The 16,612-nt window shown below is 53.4% G+C and overlaps 6 protein-coding genes across 6 annotated transcripts; 1 reads left to right on the forward strand and 5 right to left on the reverse strand.

Annotated features, from left to right (window-relative positions):
* Positions 1-1,277: 1,277 nt before the first annotated feature.
* Positions 1,278-2,071, reverse strand: N7539_006561 (uncharacterized protein; the record flags this gene model as incomplete). The annotated part of the gene is made up of 2 exons (XM_056936162.1): positions 1,278-1,876; positions 1,924-2,071. The coding sequence occupies 2 exons, from the start codon at positions 2,069-2,071 to the stop codon at positions 1,278-1,280; spliced, it is 747 nt and encodes a 248-aa protein (XP_056788097.1).
* Positions 2,072-2,356: 285 nt separating this feature from the next.
* N7539_006562 (WD repeat protein) lies at positions 2,357-3,892 on the forward strand (the record flags this gene model as incomplete). The annotated part of the gene is made up of 2 exons (XM_056936163.1): positions 2,357-2,619; positions 2,677-3,892. The coding sequence occupies 2 exons, from the start codon at positions 2,357-2,359 to the stop codon at positions 3,890-3,892; spliced, it is 1,479 nt and encodes a 492-aa protein (XP_056788098.1).
* Positions 3,893-4,060: 168 nt separating this feature from the next.
* N7539_006563 (uncharacterized protein) lies at positions 4,061-4,504 on the reverse strand (the record flags this gene model as incomplete). Its single annotated transcript, XM_056936164.1, has 1 exon — positions 4,061-4,504. One exon carries the CDS (start codon positions 4,502-4,504, stop codon positions 4,061-4,063), a length of 444 nt encoding a protein of 147 aa, XP_056788099.1.
* Positions 4,505-5,441: 937 nt separating this feature from the next.
* On the reverse strand, positions 5,442-7,199 carry CweA (uncharacterized protein; the record flags this gene model as incomplete). The annotated part of the gene is made up of 2 exons (XM_056936165.1): positions 5,442-7,052; positions 7,128-7,199. The coding sequence occupies 2 exons, from the start codon at positions 7,197-7,199 to the stop codon at positions 5,442-5,444; spliced, it is 1,683 nt and encodes a 560-aa protein (XP_056788100.1).
* Positions 7,200-9,292: 2,093 nt separating this feature from the next.
* N7539_006565 (uncharacterized protein) lies at positions 9,293-9,820 on the reverse strand (the record flags this gene model as incomplete). The annotated part of the gene is made up of 1 exon (XM_056936166.1): positions 9,293-9,820. The coding sequence occupies one exon, from the start codon at positions 9,818-9,820 to the stop codon at positions 9,293-9,295; it is 528 nt and encodes a 175-aa protein (XP_056788101.1).
* Positions 9,821-13,104: 3,284 nt separating this feature from the next.
* On the reverse strand, positions 13,105-15,331 carry N7539_006566 (uncharacterized protein; the record flags this gene model as incomplete). The annotated part of the gene is made up of 7 exons (XM_056936167.1): positions 13,105-13,328; positions 13,516-13,883; positions 13,947-14,303; positions 14,375-14,581; positions 14,654-14,777; positions 14,935-15,068; positions 15,147-15,331. 7 exons carry the CDS (start codon positions 15,329-15,331, stop codon positions 13,105-13,107), a joined length of 1,599 nt encoding a protein of 532 aa, XP_056788102.1.
* Between the last annotated feature and the right edge of the window lie 1,281 nt (positions 15,332-16,612).

The raw sequence follows: 16,612 nt of genomic DNA on the forward strand, positions 1-16,612 counted from the left end.
GGTGGGGACTGGGAGAGGATCCGCACGCTATGATCCCGTCCTCTCTTGTGACGTGTAGAGTTCTCCTGGATGAGATCGTCTTCCAATGAAGCTTGAGTTGGGTGTGGATTCGACCCAAATGGGATAGGATGTGAGAGGCTAAGCAACAAGATTGAAGCTTGATTGAAAAGCCAAGTCGGTGAACTCGAAGTGCGAAGTGTGAAGTGTGCCCCGTCACCTGCCGGGCTTGATGTGATGAGTCCTGAGGACTGAGAAGTCACGGTACTTTCGAGTACAAGACTTGCCTTCTAGTTTCAGTTGCTACACCACTCAACAGAGTCAACACGAGTACTGGAAGCGACTGCGCATAGTCCCCATGCATCAATGTTTCTCGCGTAGACGGACGCTCTGAACGCCAAACTCAGTCTTTCTTTCGCGGCCATTGGTCACTGGTCTCGATTTGAGTTTTTGGTCGTTGATCTAGTTGACAACTTGACTCAATGTGCTACAAGCAAACTCATCTGACCTAGGGTTTTCAATAATACTTGCTTTATTACTGTACTCATTCACCTTGGAAATTGGGAAATACCAGCGATTTATTGAAATAGAAGGGCATCAGCACTAGACATCAAACCAGCCATAAGGTGTTTAGAGTAAAAGCTTCGAGAAACACTGCAGGTGGAGATGTAGAAACGTTGATATGCGAGTTTGACGGAAGCAAGGGTGAAACGGCATACTTCCGTCACTCTTTTGAACTTCAAAGCTGGTGCTGGCGTTGGGAGGTTCTGCTATAGCTCTCAAAACAGACGTGGAGTAACATTCGGCGACTCGCACTGGCTGTGAGGGCCGCTACCTTCCCTCTGGCCATTGTATCAACTATCAACTGTCCACTATCCGGTATGGCAGTAGCGGACATGAGGGGGGTACCACGTCTTGACTGCAACAAGTACCATATTGACCTCTGTGCCTGGCAATAATCTGCCTTTAAGCGTGGACCTAGCCACTCGTTCTTGATCATCCGACTTTTTGATCGTGGAGTCGTGCTTCGGGGTTGGGGCATCCGGCGCTGGATCTATCCTTCAAATGGTGCGGACAGTGAAGGGCTTTAACGTGGTCGATAGACATAGTCCAGCTTCATGAGACATGGTCGTTCACAGAACAGAATCACACTGTCGAGTCTGTACTCTGTATTCGAACGCGTCGGAGATCAAAACAGTTGAGACGTGTAGGTGGCTCTGGGCCAGGTTGCTCGAAATGGCGATGATGATGAACTCAATACTTTATTGTTGAACGGCCTCTCACCGTTCATCGAGCTCAGTGTCTGCATCCGCATTCGTAGACTTGCTTCTGATCTTACGCCGTTTCTTCTTGCGCCCAGTATCCTTGGGCTTCTCCTGCACCTGGTCCACATCCACGGCGCTATTGAGTGATCTTTTCCTTCGCTGACTCGAATCTCGTGATCGCGGTGCAGGCGCGGCGTCGCGCTGTGTAGCCATACCATGAAGATCGTCGATCAACTCTTCGCCCTCCACGAGAACGAGATCGCCCGTCTCTCCTAGAGCCTCTTTCGCCATCTCCTCCACGAGTATGCCCAACGCGATCAAGGCTGTCTCGTCCATACTGTGGTGATCGTGGAGTCCGTGGTCGTCTGTCGCGAATTCGTAAAAGTCGGCCGCGTAAGCGTGAAGAGCTTCGAGAACGTCAGACCTCGGCAGAGCGCGTTGAGACGGTAGTCTTTCATGAGCAAAGTATTCCGCCTCGTCAAAGTCGATCGGGTTGTTATGTGTGCGAAATAAAACTTCCTCCGGTCGGAGCGATCGAGCTCCTGACGACGCGGTGTCGCGATATCGAGACGCAAAAGCTTCGTCGGGGTGGTGGCCCTTTCGATTGACTCGGCCTATAAAGACAGTTAGACGGTTTTCCTCGTGGTGAAATGCTGCGCACCCGAATTCTCACCAGCAACGGCATCGTAAACATTGGTGGTTCGTCGTGTCTGCTTGTAGGAATACTCGCTCTCGACGGCATCGGTGTCGTCCTCGGGAAGCGCGAGAGAATGCTCTCGAGTCGCATTACCCGACTCGCTATATGCCATTCTCGAGCGCTGCCAGCAGCTTCGAGCTGAGTCTCCGTGAGCGATTGATCAAAACAACCTGCATGTCATCCTCACCTGCGGGTAACAACGGTCGCCGCGACCTATCCAAAATTGATTGCGCCGGCAGAACTTTGACCCGATGAGGTCATCCGTCCAAAGGACTGGGGTTGAGCCTGGACTTGCTGCATGTATGAGATTCCGGACCGTGGCTACAAAGGCAGCTCGTGTCTTTACACACTTCACCTCGTGCTGTGTTTTGCGCCGGCCCACCACGTGAATGTATGAATGAATTCCTATCTTCTTAACAGAGCCCTCGGGTCTGTGCTGCCAAAGACATTTCACACTGCACATACCACCCAGCTGGTGCACAATCTCGAGCCCGCGCCGGGAATTCGATTCTCCAACCGCAGAGCTGCGCCTGAGTCCAATAACCGAGATGAGCGCGATGGGACGCCCTTTGATGAGGAAGATGGTGCGACGTCTGAGAGTGTTGTGGGCCATCCCTCCGGGGTGAACTGTCTGGCAATTGATCAATTTGAGGGCCGTTAGTATGTTCATCAAGGGCCTATCCGCTATTATCGTCAATCAACTTCTAACAAGGATAGTATGATCTCTGGTGGCGCAGATCCATCCATACATCTTTGGGATCTTGAAAGCCGAGGCTCGGATCTTCATCACATCCATCGCGCATGCGCAACAGTCAGCAAGTCCTCACACAAGGACGCACACACACATGCGATCACATCGCTTTCCATATACCCATTCGACCCAGTCCCGTCCACAATCTTTTCGACATCTCATGACTGCACATTGAAACTGTCGGCTCTGGAGCCACCTGGAATTACCCCGGTACATACTTTCAATCTTGATTGTACGCCGTATGCGCACTCTTTCTCATCACAGCCCGGCTCGACCTTGCTGGTGGCAGTCGCTACCTCCGAGCACGCTGTTCGACTGGTCGATCTCCGATCCGGGCTAGCCACGCAAGGGCTACCAGGTCATAACGCTGCAGTGCTGTCCGTTGCGTGGGCCCCTCATCGGCCGCATCTCCTCGCATCCGGATCCGTCGACAACCGAGTCATCATCTTCGATGTCCGCCGGGGAGGCCACAACTCTGCAATCGCTACTCTGGATATGGACGATCCGGTCGGCCTAGCAGTTCCAGGATCTGGCTCGGTCCCCGAGTCCTTCGAGAGTCGAGCTGCTTTCTCACGAAACGCTCGTGCGCACAATGGGCCCGTCACTGGGGTGCGGTGGACTTCCAACGGCAGCCACATTGTCACGACGGGCCAAGACTCGCGGATAAGGGTTTGGGATTCGGGGACTGGCGCGAACACCTTGGCCCATTTCGGCCCTCGAGTTCGAAATAGCTCCACATCGCACTTGGCCGAGCGGGCGCCGCTGCTTGTTCCGAAGAGCTTCACGGGGCCCGGACAAGAGACGTTACTGTGGCCCAACTTCAACGAACAGGATGATCGAGGTGAGATCTTCATGTTTGAGCTCCGGGAAGGGACCTATATCAAACGTCTCCGGGTGCCGGGGCTGATGACCGGGTCGCATGTGGCCCGGGGTCGTGCGAGTGCACTTAGCGGCGCCCGTATCAACGACCTAGCGTGGAGAGGTAACGGGGCCTCCGGTGAGGGTGCTGAACTATTCTCAGCACACGGCGATGGCACTATCCGCACCTGGGTCTCACGTCAACCGGACGATGAGCCGGACGAAGAAGAAGAGGCGGAACTTGCTGATCGCAAGAGAAAACGTCAAGTACTGGACGAACTTTACAGGGGGTTTGTTGCGCCGGAATTTGATCTACAATCTTGACCTGATTATCTCTTCAACATGGTTACATCCTCTTTTCAACGCGAGTCATGCTGCCCTCTTATTGATGAATACATCAGGGAAAATTCATCATCAGTGCATTGATCATCGTAAACATACACAATATAACGCTTCTCAGCCCACGTCTCCCATGTCACCCAAGAAAGAAAATCACTCATTACGCAACTGATGCTCCCCCACATTCTGCGCAGCATCCTCGTCCTCACGCGCATACGTATCAAACCGACTCCGAGTCTGCACATGATGCTTCTCATCCCGAGCCCGACTCACCCCCTTGGGCTCATTATTCCCCATAAAAGCGCGCTTCGACTCGATCGTCGCGGGCAACGAGTCCCCCGTCCCGGTAACCACCTCGCCCGTCTGGCCGACGTCGCGCGTGGAACGGGGCAGATCGGTGGCATTGTCCGCGGCAAAGGCCGTGGACGGCTGGGCGAGACCCGCGTTTTCAAAGGCGGGATTGTCGGCGCGTTGGTCCGGGCGAGGGACGGACGGGAGGACGTTCATCTTGCCGGCGTCGTTGGGGATGGTGGTGCCGTTGACGGCGAAGTCGGAGAGGCTGCCGCCTTGGTGGGGGTTTTGACCTTGTTGGACCATGTTGGAGAGTCGGGACTCGGAGGATTTTAGGTGGATGGGAGGGGGAGTGCAGGGTTTGAGGATTATTGGTTTGATGCAGACGGTGTATATAGTGTTGTTGTAGGGTTTCGCGTGCTGGTGGAGTGAAATCCGATGGAACGAGAGCTCGCAATAGCTTTGGGATGAAAAGGAAAATGTATGTTTTGAAAGAGACTTCTATCTGAGGGTAATTATACTGCTCAGACACTCAAGCAAAGCAAAACAAATGAACACATCTTCCAAGATCTAACCCGATTGATGTCACCGACCTTGTCATACTGCATGGCCATGCGATGATGAACGGATGATCTCACAGCGTAGGAGGGAAACCCTTGAGTCACCATGACGGGTCGTAGCCCTTCCACGAGTGAGGATGGAGAATACCGGAGATCGTTCAGCGATCGACAATCGTTGAAAGAAGCATATCTGCAGGAGTTTTCTCCACACCCGATCAATGATGGCCATTGAGGCGATTTCATCGTGTCGATGCAGAGAGCTGCGGGAGCTGGATCGAGGCGATGGGACCCACAGGTGGAAACTCGAGAATGCATGGGACGGTCACTGGGGTGTCACATGATCTTGAAATCCGGGCGAGAGGATGTATGAACAAATGATGACCTCAAAGGACCGGGGATATGGGGTGCCAACGTGTGGGGAATGTACGAGATCAGTCCTAAGGAGCTTGTCTGTGGTGAGGCTTTTAGATGGATTGATATTGTATTGAGAATGAAAAAGACAGAAGACTCATGACGCCAGAACATGGAACGACATTGAACATTATCAAGACATCGAGTCTCTCTGGAGACCGTGTGGAAGACTGAAAAGAAGACATTAGAACTGCCGAGCGCACGGCAGCACGAGAATGCGAAAGAAGGCCCAGTTACAAATTGATGCACCCGGGGCGGAGGGAAACATCATTTTACAGCACAAAGGCCAGAACACCGACAACGGCAGCAACCGCAGATGCAAACCCACCCGAGATGCGAGCAGCACTACCTTCAAACATGTAAGCGGAGGGAGTGGCGGACCCAGATGGGCGGCCTGAAGGATGACGGAGAGCATCAGCACCACTGGGGACAGCGTAGCTGCCGGATGGGGTGGCGTAGGCCGCGGGAGCGTGGGACGAGGAGGCAGCGGGCACATCAACTGGGATCATGGAATAGCTGGCAGGAGAGCTGGCGGATGACTGCGAGGGGTAGGGGTAGTCATAGCTGGAAGAAGGAGCCGCGGAGCTCGGGTGGTAGCTGTTCTTCTGGTCGACAGGTGGCTGAGCGGCATGAGAGGAAGGTGTAGCGGTGGGCATCTGCATGGCATGGGACTCAACAGGAGTCGCGTAGACGGTCACTGTGGACTGGACATCCTTGTACTCGGTCTTGGTTACGGTGTGAACGACCTCGTGAGTCTGGGGCATGCACTCAGAGGCATCCTCAGACTGAGGGCCGTCCTGACGGGTGGGGTCAACAGAAGAAGGTTCCTCGGACTCGGTCATGGGCCCTTGGGGAGCTTGACCGGACTGGTTGTCGGCGGCGATAGGACCGGGGTGGCTGATGGGAGTGTTGTCCTTGTAGGGCATCCAAGGCATGTGAGGAACGTCGTTCTGAGGAGGGGTGACAGTAGTGCTGTCAACATTGACGGCATGGTTATCCTCGTGGTGCTCCTTGACATCGGTATCAACACCTACGGATGTAGGGTTGAAGAAGTTGCTACCCTGATCGTCGCCAGAAGGGCCACCGATGGCGGTGGCGCCGCCAACCGCACGGTCAGGAGAATAGGCACGACGGAACGGACCGCCATGGGTGACAGCAGGACCATGACCGCCGTGGGCAGGGAAGTGAGGTGGAAGGAAGACATTCTTTTGATCGATGTCAACCGAATGATCGTCCTCATAGTGCTCCTTGATTGAAGTCGCGACATCGACATTGATGGGTCGAGAGAAGGTCTGTCCCGCATCGTCCCCAGACGGACCACCGATCACAGTGGAGCCGTGCTTCCAGGGAGCCGCATTGCTTCCAGGGCCACCGATGACTGTGCCACCAACTTCAGGTGCCTGACGCTTGTCAAAGCCATTGCCTTGGGGACCAGGGCCACCGTGAGCACCAGGCCCGCCATAGGGACCTGGGGCGTGGAAAACGGGAGGAGGGTGGACATCCGTCTCCTTGACCTTGATCGAGTGGTCATCCTTGGAGTATTCATCAACACTAGTCTGGATGTTGGCGATCATTGACATATCGAAGATTTGCCCCTCATCGTCGCCGCTAGGTCCGCCGATGACCGTGTTGCCAAACTGAGGAGAGCGGCGCTCGTGGAATGGGCCAGCGCCAGGTGCGAACATTGGAGCTCCGTGGCCGTGAGGAGGAAGGTGGATATCCGTCTCCTTGACCTTAATGGAGTGGTCATCTTTGCTATACTCGTCGACATTGGTCTTGGTCTGAACATTGACACCAAAGTCGAAGCCACCGTCCGCATCATTGCCAGAAGGCCCGCCGATGACAGTCGCACCCAGAGGAGCAACATCGCCGTTGGCGTCGCCCTGCTAATCACATCATTAGTCCTGGCCTCTCAAAAGTAATTCGATGTGTCTGGGTTGATTGGTATAGTGACTCACAGGGCCATGCTCCATGGCCTGCGCGGCAATAGCCAGCAAGGCGATGGGGATTCCACCAATGAAGCCCTTCATTGTGATATAGAGATGGCGCTTTTCGAAGTTACTGAGAAATAGAAGGAGGATGGATTGTGCGAGATTAGTGGGCAGCAATCAGTATTGGGCCACAGGGTTTGGTTGAAATGAGCGTGATGCACAATGATATCGAACGAGATTGCATAGCTGCTGGATCTCAGACGAGCTTTAATACGTCCATTCATGTTTGGCATTCAGAGCCTCTTGCGCCATGCTGAGCCAGGAATGTTTGGCTTTCGAGCCCAGATGAGACCCTGACAACCTGTCAATGCCGGTCATACCGACAGAATGCCAGTGGGAATGAACCATCCGGGTTCTCGTCACAACAAATGCCCCTGGAATCACGGCGATGATGTTTGTTTTCCCAAGTTGAAGGGCATCGTAACATTCTCAAGTTCATGCGGAGCGTAGATCGTCCAGGAGCTGGCATTTGGCAGGGGGGACCGGCCACCCTACCAAGGCGAGAAGCCTGCCTGTCCTTTGTTGCTCCTGTTGATGACGGGTGTTGACAACGCGGAGAGTCAATTGTAACTCTGTAGCACAAGGTGTCCTGTCTCCCAAGTGTACCTTGACAGGAGATGCAATTTCCGGGCATTTTTCAACTTCCCGCGCAACACTTACAGTACTGGCATTCTCAGTGCACTGCTCAGACATATTTTCCGATGCTCGGGATTCGAGATTGGGCAACGATTCTAGGGCAACGATTCTAGGGCAACGATTCTAGGTCACAAAAGCATTGTCTTGGCCAATCTCGATCATCGAGCAATATGCAATGACGGATGCTACCCAGTGCTATCAGACGAGTAGTTCCTATTCCCATACATAGCCATGCCAACACCGTAAAACAAAAGGCCGATTGATTCCCATGCGCGACGTGAGGTCACATGCTTTTGCTAGTGCCCTGCGACAAGAGCATACCGCAGATGCTTCAATCGCACAAGGCTGCTCCCATAAACGCAAGACGCTTTTGGCAGATTATGAGACTACAATGGCAAGGCCAGATCAGATGGCTAGCGTCCATCGAATTGGAACGCCAGACTACCATACTACCAAGACTGAATTCTCTTCTAACACAAGGGATGTGTCCCGTCTTCGACATTCCCCTCCCATCGCCCTCACTGAAGAAGACCCAACGGGAGGCGAACTTCCTATCGGGGAAGTTACTCTACAGAGCCGATCAGCCCCGAAGGGCCGAAGGCAACCCGTCGCCGTGAAACTCGTCTCGAAGACCGAGCGGGGGTCGTGGCAGGCTCTGATGCTTTTTTGATGAAGAAAGAAACAAAGCCAGCTGGGAATTTTCGGCGGCTTTTTGTAGATGCGGGTGGGGTCACGTGTTCGGCCCGTTGTTGTTCCTGCAGTGGGGAACTTGCATCTCCCGAGTTACGTGCGGGTCGTCGAGGTCTCGAACAGTCTCATCGCGAGGGGGAGCTGGATCCGGCTCTGGCGTCTGGATTGCGTGGGTTGCGATGCATTTATACCTTGAATCTGATCTTTATTCTCTACAGTGTGATGCCGAGTCGCTGGTATGGCGTCTTGGGCAAAGCCTTCATGTATTGGGCGATCCACACATTGGGGGGGGGAATGTGCTCAAAGTCCGCTCATGAAAAATAGAACCGGTGGAGGATCAGCAGAAGCTACTGTACAGGAATCCGACAGCGTGACAAACACGAGCATTCTGAGAGCGCTGAGCCGATTTGTATGTGAACTTGACAAAAACTCCAGCGATGCATTTGGTGGAAACTAGGCATTAACACGCTCGAACGCACTGGACGCGGTAGGTGACCCTCTGGATCTGACCCACGGGAAGAGGGACAATCACAAGTCCCAGGTATGGAACAGCGCCCGCGCTGAACCTGATCCCAGCATGGCTCTACTATATGATGGGACCGCGAATTGTCTCTGTGTGATAACGAAGGTATAGTCTCTCACGATCCACTTGAGACTGACAGCCAACAGTGACTCGGGTTCCTATCGCCGAGGATCAGCCATTTCCCCCAAGTTCCGGTGCAATGCCGCCAGTGAGATCTCCTTTCGGGTGTGTCTGGCTTCAACTTAGGAGGGAGAGGGGGAGCTCAAGATATGGGAACTTACCATCACCCGCCCATTGCCACCTGCTGTGTGCTCTTTCTCCAGGAGGCTCCACCCACCGCAGCCGTGATTCCCAACGCGATGGCGATCATTGTGCCCACGATCACGATGGCTATGACTGCCTTCAAGGCCAAGCGTTGTCGCGGCGTGAGAGACTGTAAGCATGAGCGGCGCGGCTGATCTGCTCCCCACAGCTTGGACCGTCGAGGGCTCTCGGTTCTCGTGGTCGTCTGGTATGGATCGATACTCTCGATATCTCGAAGTCCGCTACAGTCGCGCTCGGTGTGCTTCATCTCCAGCGTGAGTTGTTCACGCGACGCGGTCGGCGACTCGTGTGGGTAAAATGGCGAGTAGGGCTTTGCGCCCAACGTGGGATCAAAGTCCTGACATCGGCGGTCCTCGTTGGTCGGGGTGGATTGGATTGAGAGTGACGATGCCTCCGTGGTTGTGGTCGTCGGCGTCTTCTCTTCATCGTTGTTCTTGTGGGGGGTGGTCACTTGGGCCCCCATCACGCCGAGGCCATGTAAATCCATTGGTGATTTGGAGCAACGGATGGCAATGACGATCAAGCCTTCGATTGGGAGTGTGTATGTGTGTGTGTGTGGAAATCAGGGACTTTGAACAACACTGGGGAGGTTTTGTCACTGGATCTAATTGAGAGGATAATGGAGACCGGGTATGTCTGTAGATACGACCGGAACACTTGCGCAACTTTCCGAGGAGGAGGGGGGGGGGGGAGTGTCAGTGTTCAAGAATCCACAGCAGTTCAATTCCCTCGTCCGTCGAGGGGGGGCGAAATCAAGAGCGAACAATGCCTTGGATGTGCAGTGCAGATGAATTGGTGTCATTGTGGAATGCGTCTCCTCTGCTCATCCAGGGGTTGAACGGGGGTACCCTCCCCCCGATGGGCAGGCTAGTTGCCCGCCCCGACGAAAGCAGCCACGCAGACCGAGAGAGAACGAAAAAAAAAGACCACTAGCTGGTCCTTTCCCCGCTTAACGTCCTCCTGAGAATGGGCGAAACACTATTTACTGTAGTCCGTCCATCCTGAATGCCTCTTTCCCCCCTCAAAGCCATTTGGCTTTTTCGAGGACCGTGGACGGTGTCGCATGGTTGGAGAAAGTCAACTCAGGCATTGGTCGCTTGGCGCGTAGAATGCTGTCCGTGTCGGGACCGGACAAGTCCCAACGGAATACGTGCTAGTGGGAAATTCTCTGGAGCAGGCTTAATCGCTCTGAGGACTTTGGTCTGTTGCATGGGAACATGGATCGATCATGATAAGGATGATGAATCTGTCTCTGCACGTCTGCACGCCTGCACGTCTGCAAGTTTATTTTCCGTCGGTCAACAAACATCCCTGGATATCTGAGTTCCACGGATCCTCGAGACACATTCTTCCTCTGGTGAAAAGGACGGTGTCATGTTTTATGAACCCTTTCCCCCTCCTTAGGAACCCGATAACATGCCGATCGAGAGCGTTGCTAGCCTGCTACCGTCTCGAGGCCTCGACAGTTGACCCTGAACATTGTAGCAGTAGCACCCTCGAGCCCGTCTCGTTGCAGGTAGATTAAACGTGGCTCGAGGCATGTTCAAGACCAATGGACAACCTCCGTCTCCACCGACCAGCTGCCAAGATGCAGTAGTCAAGAAGCTACCGTCCCAAAGGGTCTCAAGACTCCCCTCCGACCACCGGGTTCAGCGCGTATTCGGGCCCGGGGTCGGCGAAACTACGACCATCCTCTTGCAGCTTCCCCATGACTCAGTTCATGATCTCGACATCTTGCGGTTCATGCCCGTCCCAAGCATACAACATAGTCAGACAAACCAGAGGGGGGTCTGGCAGAGAGAGAGGAAAACGCATCGCCAGACCAGTCATCGTGATAGTCTTGACAGATACAAGCAATCTAGGCAGAAGAGTTAAGAATCAAAATTCAAAATTTGAAATTTTTTTTTTTAAAAAAAAAAAGAAAGAAAAAAAGAAAAAGAAAAACACGGTTCCTGCGGGGGACGGGGACCCGATGAAAGCGTCGGGCTGGACATCTCGCCCCAAAGCAGCCCTTGCGCTCTGATTGTGATTCGCCACCATGCCCTTTTAGATTGATTACGAGGCCAAGAGAGCGCCGGTTGGGCAAATTGAAGCGCGGATGGATCTGTTCTGGGGGGGGGGAACGAGATCCCTTGAACGGTGGACTCCGTACCTGGTCTGAACATTTTGGTGCTGTGGGCCTTGGACGAGCCTTGGACTGGCCTCTCCTGATCTGGGACCGGACCTGCCATGGCTGGTCCTCCGAACATTGGAACTGGGAACCGAACCTAGTTTATTTGGGATAGCCTTCTGACTTGCGCGGCCTTGGCCACGTACCTAATCGTCGGCTTGAGCACTATCGCTCTGCAGATCGATTCTCGGGCAGCGTACGCCGTCCAGCCGTCCAGTACACGACACATGGACTGTCTCACTGGATGATTATGTTTCGTGACGTCGCTTCGGGGCAGGCAAATCTGCCATTCATTTTCAATCACGAGGTGATGGACTCCAAATTCTATCCTATCCTCTCCCTGGAAGCTGGCGTCATTCTTTTGAGATTGAACCTGAATCCCGGGTTCAACAGCGCAGATACGCCAAGGTTAGTTTACCGAGGGGGTAGGTTTGAGGATTGGATAGTAGGTATGGCCTTGAGGTACTTTAGATCGTTAACGTCTCGTCAGTAGGTTAGTTATCAATTAGGACTGACTTGGTACTGTAGTACTGTAGTGCAGTAGTACAGTAGTACTGTAATACTACTCCTAGTCTACTATGAACCTAGTCGACTACGACATGGGAAGTTGGGAGGTGTTCGGGTACCGCCCGTTATATATTGTTGCTGCCGCTCCGGGGACATGCAACCCTAACTTGAACCTAGTCACCTACTGTAGTCCTACTACGACTGTAAGTGTACACTGTTGCCTGTACACTGTACAGTGTAGTTGTACTATGGAATTACCCGACCTACCCCCGAGTGACCCGACTTGATCTTAGATGGCAACCAGATCCATCCGCTTGCGCAGAATCCTGCATGGAGCTAACAGCAAAAACGTCTACCCGTCCAGCATTCTAGCATATCCTCTGGCAGCCAAAGAGAAATCGAGAAATCCAAAAAAATAAAAAGAATCATAAATCCTTCGACTGTCTCTGACTCTGATAACCTCATCTGGGCACGGGGCACGGGGCAGTCGTCGAGCGGGACTGGTCGACATTGAGGGAGGGGGAAGGGCGGCTTCCACCATTTAGTTAGTGGAGATTTCAACCTTATCGCCTTCAGTGTGCTCTCTGCTCTCTGCTCTCTGCTCTCTGCCTTCCCGATAGAAACCTTCTCTATCATCGATCTGATCCTCCAGCAGCCAGCTTATCTCAATGGACCTCGGGTAAGCGACCCCACTCATGGATTAGTCGAGTCCTCACGCATACCCCGCATGTCAACCGATCAAGATAATCTCTTTCATGGAGTGCTGGCCCTGGGACGCTGGGGAGGGGTGTATTTTCCAGTCGATAGCCCGAGCGCTACACTAAGAAAGTGGTGGACGACCTAAGGATGTCGAGTCGGTCCAATGTGGCTAGGTGCTGGGACCAAGCTGCTACTAGTCCAACCTCGTCCTACACTTCTACGCGAATCCTTTCCTCTCCTCCGAGGCCCTCCTCCGAGGCAGACGCATGACAAAGGGTGGAAAAATCCTTTTCTCAAGAAAACCTAACCCAACACAATTTGATTCCAACCACCTCCCGAATTGCTAGCACGCGATAACGCCCGAGTCCGACGACCAGTACGGGACTCGGTGCGTACTAATCATTCGACTCTCTATTCACGGCGAATGGCCGCTTTCCTCGCTGCAACAGCAATAACACCGCAGGCAGTTGAACGGCGGCAAAGCCAATCATGACCCGAAGCTGCGTCGTGTAACTGGCTGCAATCACATCCTTGACCTCCCGTTGTAGCGCCGTCCCCAGACCATTGATGAGTCCCACGTTCTCGAGGAGAATGTGCAGCTCGTGGGGGAAAAGACGCCCTGCAGATGACTGGACAGATGGCCGTTGAGGATATTCGACGCGATGGCAAGGCCGATAGCGCCGCCGAGAAAGCGGAATTGCACAACGGTACCGGTGGCAATGGCTGGAAAGATCCCCAAGGGCCCCCCGGGTTAGTGCCCGATCTCATCAGGATGGGGGTCTTGTCAGGCGAGAGCTCAAACATACCAAGATCTCTGTCCTCGACAATGTACGGTGTACAAAGCATCAGCACGCCTATGATGATCCCGATCCCTATGCCAGCGATCACACCGTAAACAATGTCCGTGGCGTGAAAGCCCTCCGTCGAGGCAATGGTCGATAGCAGGCCAATGCCGACCGTGTGGACGATACACCCCACTAGGAGCGAGTAAATAAACGGTATGCGGCCCTTGGCACTGATAAAATTGATGAGCGCCGCCGCCGCCGCCGCCACCGCAGAGTAGCCGATGAGATAGACACCCGAGTCGAGGGGTGACTTGTTCAGTAGGATCTGAGCTTGTTGTGGAACGTACACCAGGACCACGTTGAAAGGGGCCCCCGTTACGAAAGAGGTGCTGTATTTCGGTGGTCAGCTGGGGTTCGTGGAAAGAAAACCAAAAAGGGACTGTCAAACGAACAAGAGGATGCCCATCCACGCTCGGTCTTGGAACCACCGCCTAGGGAAGATCGGGTCTTTCCCAGGAATATCGGAGATGTAGATCTCCCACGCGAAGAAAGCGATCCATGAGATCCCTGTCAAGACAAGAAGTGCGATCGAGCCCCCTGAAGACCAAGAGAAAGCGAGATTGGTCTCATTGAAAACGGTCACGATCAGAAACGAGCCGGTGATGATCAGCAGGGATCCCACCAGGTCCAGATGTACAAATGATCGGTAGGACGCTCTCGTTCTGAATGAGGGCTTGTGTTGATCGAGTCCGAAGTTTTTGGGCATCGCCACAAGCACTATGATGATAGCAATGGCGCAGAGCGGTGCACTATGCGACTCAGTCAGGATCAGACCCAATTCATATCCTTGATGTCAAAGTCGCTTTACAGGTCGACTTACTTGATGAAAAACACCCATCTCCAAGCCGAATCTTCCGCAAGAACTCCTCCGATGATTGGACCGATCAAGCAAGCCAGAGCCAAGCAACAAGACATGAGAGCGCTGTAGAAAGGTAATTTCTTGCGGGGGGCAATCTCGTAGATGCAAAGGATAGCGAGCGCGTAAGCACCGGCTCCGCCAATGCCTTGCAATGCTCGAAAGACAATCCTAGAGAAGAAAAGAAGACACAGTCTCAGTAATGGAATACTCCCCCCAGGGGGGAGGCTTCTGAAATCTTACAGTTGGTCCACAGTCTGAGCACACCCACACGCGATTGAAAAAACGAGAAGGATCACCAGAGCGGCGATGGTAGTATGCTTGCGTCCGACGATATCGCTTGCTTTGGTCCATATCGCCATGAAACCTAACCAGACCCTCGTGTCAGTCCACCGGAGTCACGATGAACAATCCAATATTCCCAGGGCCGCCCAGAAACTCATCGCACTGGCCGACTAGGCTCACAAAAAACGGGTGGAAAAGGCGGATTAAAAGATCTTCAAGTGGACGAACATGAAGCTTACCAGTGTAAGTTGCGAGGTATCCCGTGATGATCCAGCTTCGCTTCTCAAACCCCTCCAAGCTGTCTGTGATGTTTGTCAAGGAGGAGCTGACAATGGTCACGTCCAAATTCGATAGAAAGAAGCCGATCAGGAGCCTATGCGCACGTTAATTTTGATTCCGCTTCCTTTCCCTTGACGACAGACTGTCCCTCGACTTTCAATTCATCACGCACCCTATGGCTGTGAGGACGAGCTGCCATCCCTCCAGATAGACAACATCATTTCCAGGCGACTGTGGTCGATGAATCGAGCCCTTTTCGATCGTCGAGCTGTCTCTCGTGTCTCTCGTGTCACGTCGGCAGAGTCGCACCTCTTTCTTCTCCCCGACTGGATCAGCGAACTTGATATGGCCTGTCATGGCGAGTATCTGGACGCCACATTCAAGACTGCTGGCAAAGACTGTCGACAGAGTGCAAGTAGTGCTAGTAGGTAAGGAACGAAAATACAGCCATAGCCAGGCACCGAAAGTTTTGAAAAAGAAGGACACTACAAGCGAACAGTCTAGGTAGGACACAACCCCGCACAAGTGCATTTAATCACTTGAAAGGGGGTATCATCAGTACAACACGGTCAACGCGTGATGACAGAATGTGGAATCATTCATGGGAGGAGTGATCGACGCCGATCATTGAACCTTGGACCAGCATCGGCCGACTTGGCAAAAAGAGCGTGCATTGCGGTATACCTTGGACGACAGAAACACTAAGAGACTGTCAAGAATCGTGTGACGTGACAGCGCCCTCTCGCTCTGAGTTGACAGTAGTTTGGGCTTTGTATTGTTCAGTATGTGTGCCTGATATGCGTGTTTGTTGATGTTTTCTTCGTGGCTGAGTACTGTGCCTATGCAACGAAAGGGGCGGAGCTCCCTTTTTTGGGGGGACGGACTCGCTGCACCACTGCGTCATCAGGACGGGCCTGCGAGAATCTTGCAAATCGCAACTTGTTATATTTTCGAACAGGAACCGCCAGCACCGGCTCCTTACCGAGCCCGTTTTCCTCAGACTGCCCCCTGAAACACGCCGGCAAAAGAAGCCATGCCAGCTTGATGGTTGTTGAAGGGCAGCGTGGTTCCCGCAATCCAAACTGCAAGTCAGACTCTTCCACCAGCTGGAGATTGTCGTCCCACGCTGTAGGTCTTCACGTCAAGAGAAAGGGATTGTTGGTCCTGAATCTGGATGCGCGATAAGCGTCAGGGAGAAGAGTTCACGACGTGCCAGGCCCGCTGCCCCCTGGCGTCTCAATAACTCGGCCACTAGCGCATCTGCCGAAGTGATCTGCAAGCCGGGGTCGAATCTATCCAGTCTAGATGCAGATCGACTGGGCCCACATCGATAAGAGTGAGGAAGGGTCATGATTTCCCGATGACAGCAGAACGTGAGGACACCTTAATTCCTCTTGTCGATATTCCCATTGCTGTTCTTCATGACAGCAAAGCGCTAAGAGCTTTTGGGAGAATCTGGTATGGCTGGTTTGGCGTAGGGAGGTAAACGCGGTCGGCTAGCGGAACCGAGACCCTGCATGAGGAATATAGGTGTTAACACAATTCAACGCCAGAGCAAGCTGGAGATACAGTAGGGCGTGGAAGGAAGGCGCATCCAGTGTTGTACTGCGTAAAGATCCATTCTTGGAGAATAGACAA

This window comes from Penicillium diatomitis, assembly GCF_028827545.1.
Source record: "Penicillium diatomitis strain IBT 30728 chromosome Unknown utg000009l_segment0_segment0, whole genome shotgun sequence".
In the NCBI taxonomy this organism is placed as follows: Eukaryota; Fungi; Ascomycota; class Eurotiomycetes; order Eurotiales; family Aspergillaceae; genus Penicillium; species Penicillium diatomitis.